At 43.5% G+C, this 1473-nt stretch overlaps 1 protein-coding gene across 1 annotated transcript; it reads right to left on the reverse strand.

The window, feature by feature from the left end:
- Positions 1-4: 4 nt before the first annotated feature.
- LOC103461560 (paraneoplastic antigen Ma1 homolog) lies at positions 5-1463 on the reverse strand (the record flags this gene model as incomplete). The annotated part of the gene is made up of 1 exon (XM_008403833.2): positions 5-1463. A coding segment is annotated over exon 1 (1251 nt), but the record flags the coding sequence as incomplete, so codon positions are not given.
- Positions 1464-1473: the final 10 nt, after the last annotated feature.

Here is a 1473-nt window from a genome sequence, read left to right on the forward strand (position 1 = left end):
TTAAAGCCACAACTTCAGCATCCTGACTTGGTTCTTTAAGTCTCTCTCTGTCAGTTGAACCTKTGTCATGCTTATCTGCAGTATCTAGAGGGGTTTGAGAAGAAAGTGCAGTGAACATTGACTTTACTTCTTTTATCTCAGCCCTCAGACTCTGAATTTCAGAATGATTGTGGTCCACCTGAGGTTTGGGTTGGACTACACGTACTGATGGATTTAACTTTGCTCTAGATGCTTCATACTCCTCTTCAGTACGAATTTCACGCAATAACTCAAGAAAGGTTGGAGGGTTCTCTTTTTTCTCCCTCAACCTGAGCTGAATTAGCATWAGGTCTGAACCCACTGCGCCTTTAAGCAGTTGTTCAATCCGAGCTTTGTTCATGCTTGAGGCAGGAAGGCCATCCCTTTGAACTACTTTCGACAAACAGCGCTCTAGTCTTCGGAGGAAATCTGACAACKTTTCCCCAGACTGTTGCTGCATCAGTCTAAAAGCAAAGTATAAATCATCTCCTGACTCTGCCATTCCGAATGCACTATCAAGAGCTTCTAGACACTCCTCAGGACTCACATCTGGATCAGAAAGGCGAACTGCTTTGATGACTTCTAATGCAGGACCCTTTAGGCTCTCCATTATCCTCCGTCGTTTTTCTTTTGGCRAACATTCACTCACTTCCACCATCATGTAAGCTTGCTCCAGCCAATGATCAAATTGTTCCTCACCTGCAGGAGTAGGCACTATRCCGGAGAAAGTGCGCAGGCGGCGAAATCCTCCAGTCTCTGTTGCAGGTTTAGCTGCTTTGTCCAGTAGGTCAGTCACAGCACGAATGAGGGACTCTGTGGGCGAGGGAACGGGTTCTGACCCAGCTAGAAGAGCATGCACATCCTCTGCAGTCTTCCCTTCTGCTTGTAGGAGAGTATTTAGTTTGACACTGAAATCTTCATCTGCACTCAAAGATTCTGCAGTAATGAATATAGGCCATACTGTAGACTCATCTAAAGTCAGCACTTCATTTGGTATGTCTGCATTTGTAAGATTCTCCCTGCACTCACAAAGCACTAATATTTGGTCTGTTGATTCGTCCAACATTCTTCCCCTCACACGGACACGCCCAAGACACTTTATAGTCTGCAATGTCTCTTCTATTTGTGCAACTTCTGTATTTTGGGGAACTTTTGTCAACAATGCATGGCTCTCATTTATGCCTTCCCCTCKGCACCAGCTCTTGAGCTTATTTACAATAACCTCAGTTKGCTGCATTTTCTCTTACTTTTAACAATAATGTTCAGAAAAGTACTTTGAACTAATATATCTAGAAACTCAAACAAAWMATCCCAGCGGTGCCTCCATTTTATGTAGCCCAGTTATACCSCTCTAAAGTAGGTACGGGCCCCTGAGTTCGTTAAACCCAGTAACTTATGAATAATAACTTAATACACTCTCGTGTTTAAAACCTATGTTGAGTTTCACTCACCTTA

This window comes from Poecilia reticulata, unplaced genomic scaffold (assembly GCF_000633615.1).
Source record: "Poecilia reticulata strain Guanapo unplaced genomic scaffold, Guppy_female_1.0+MT scaffold_2280, whole genome shotgun sequence".
NCBI classification, from domain to species: Eukaryota; Metazoa; Chordata; class Actinopteri; order Cyprinodontiformes; family Poeciliidae; genus Poecilia; species Poecilia reticulata.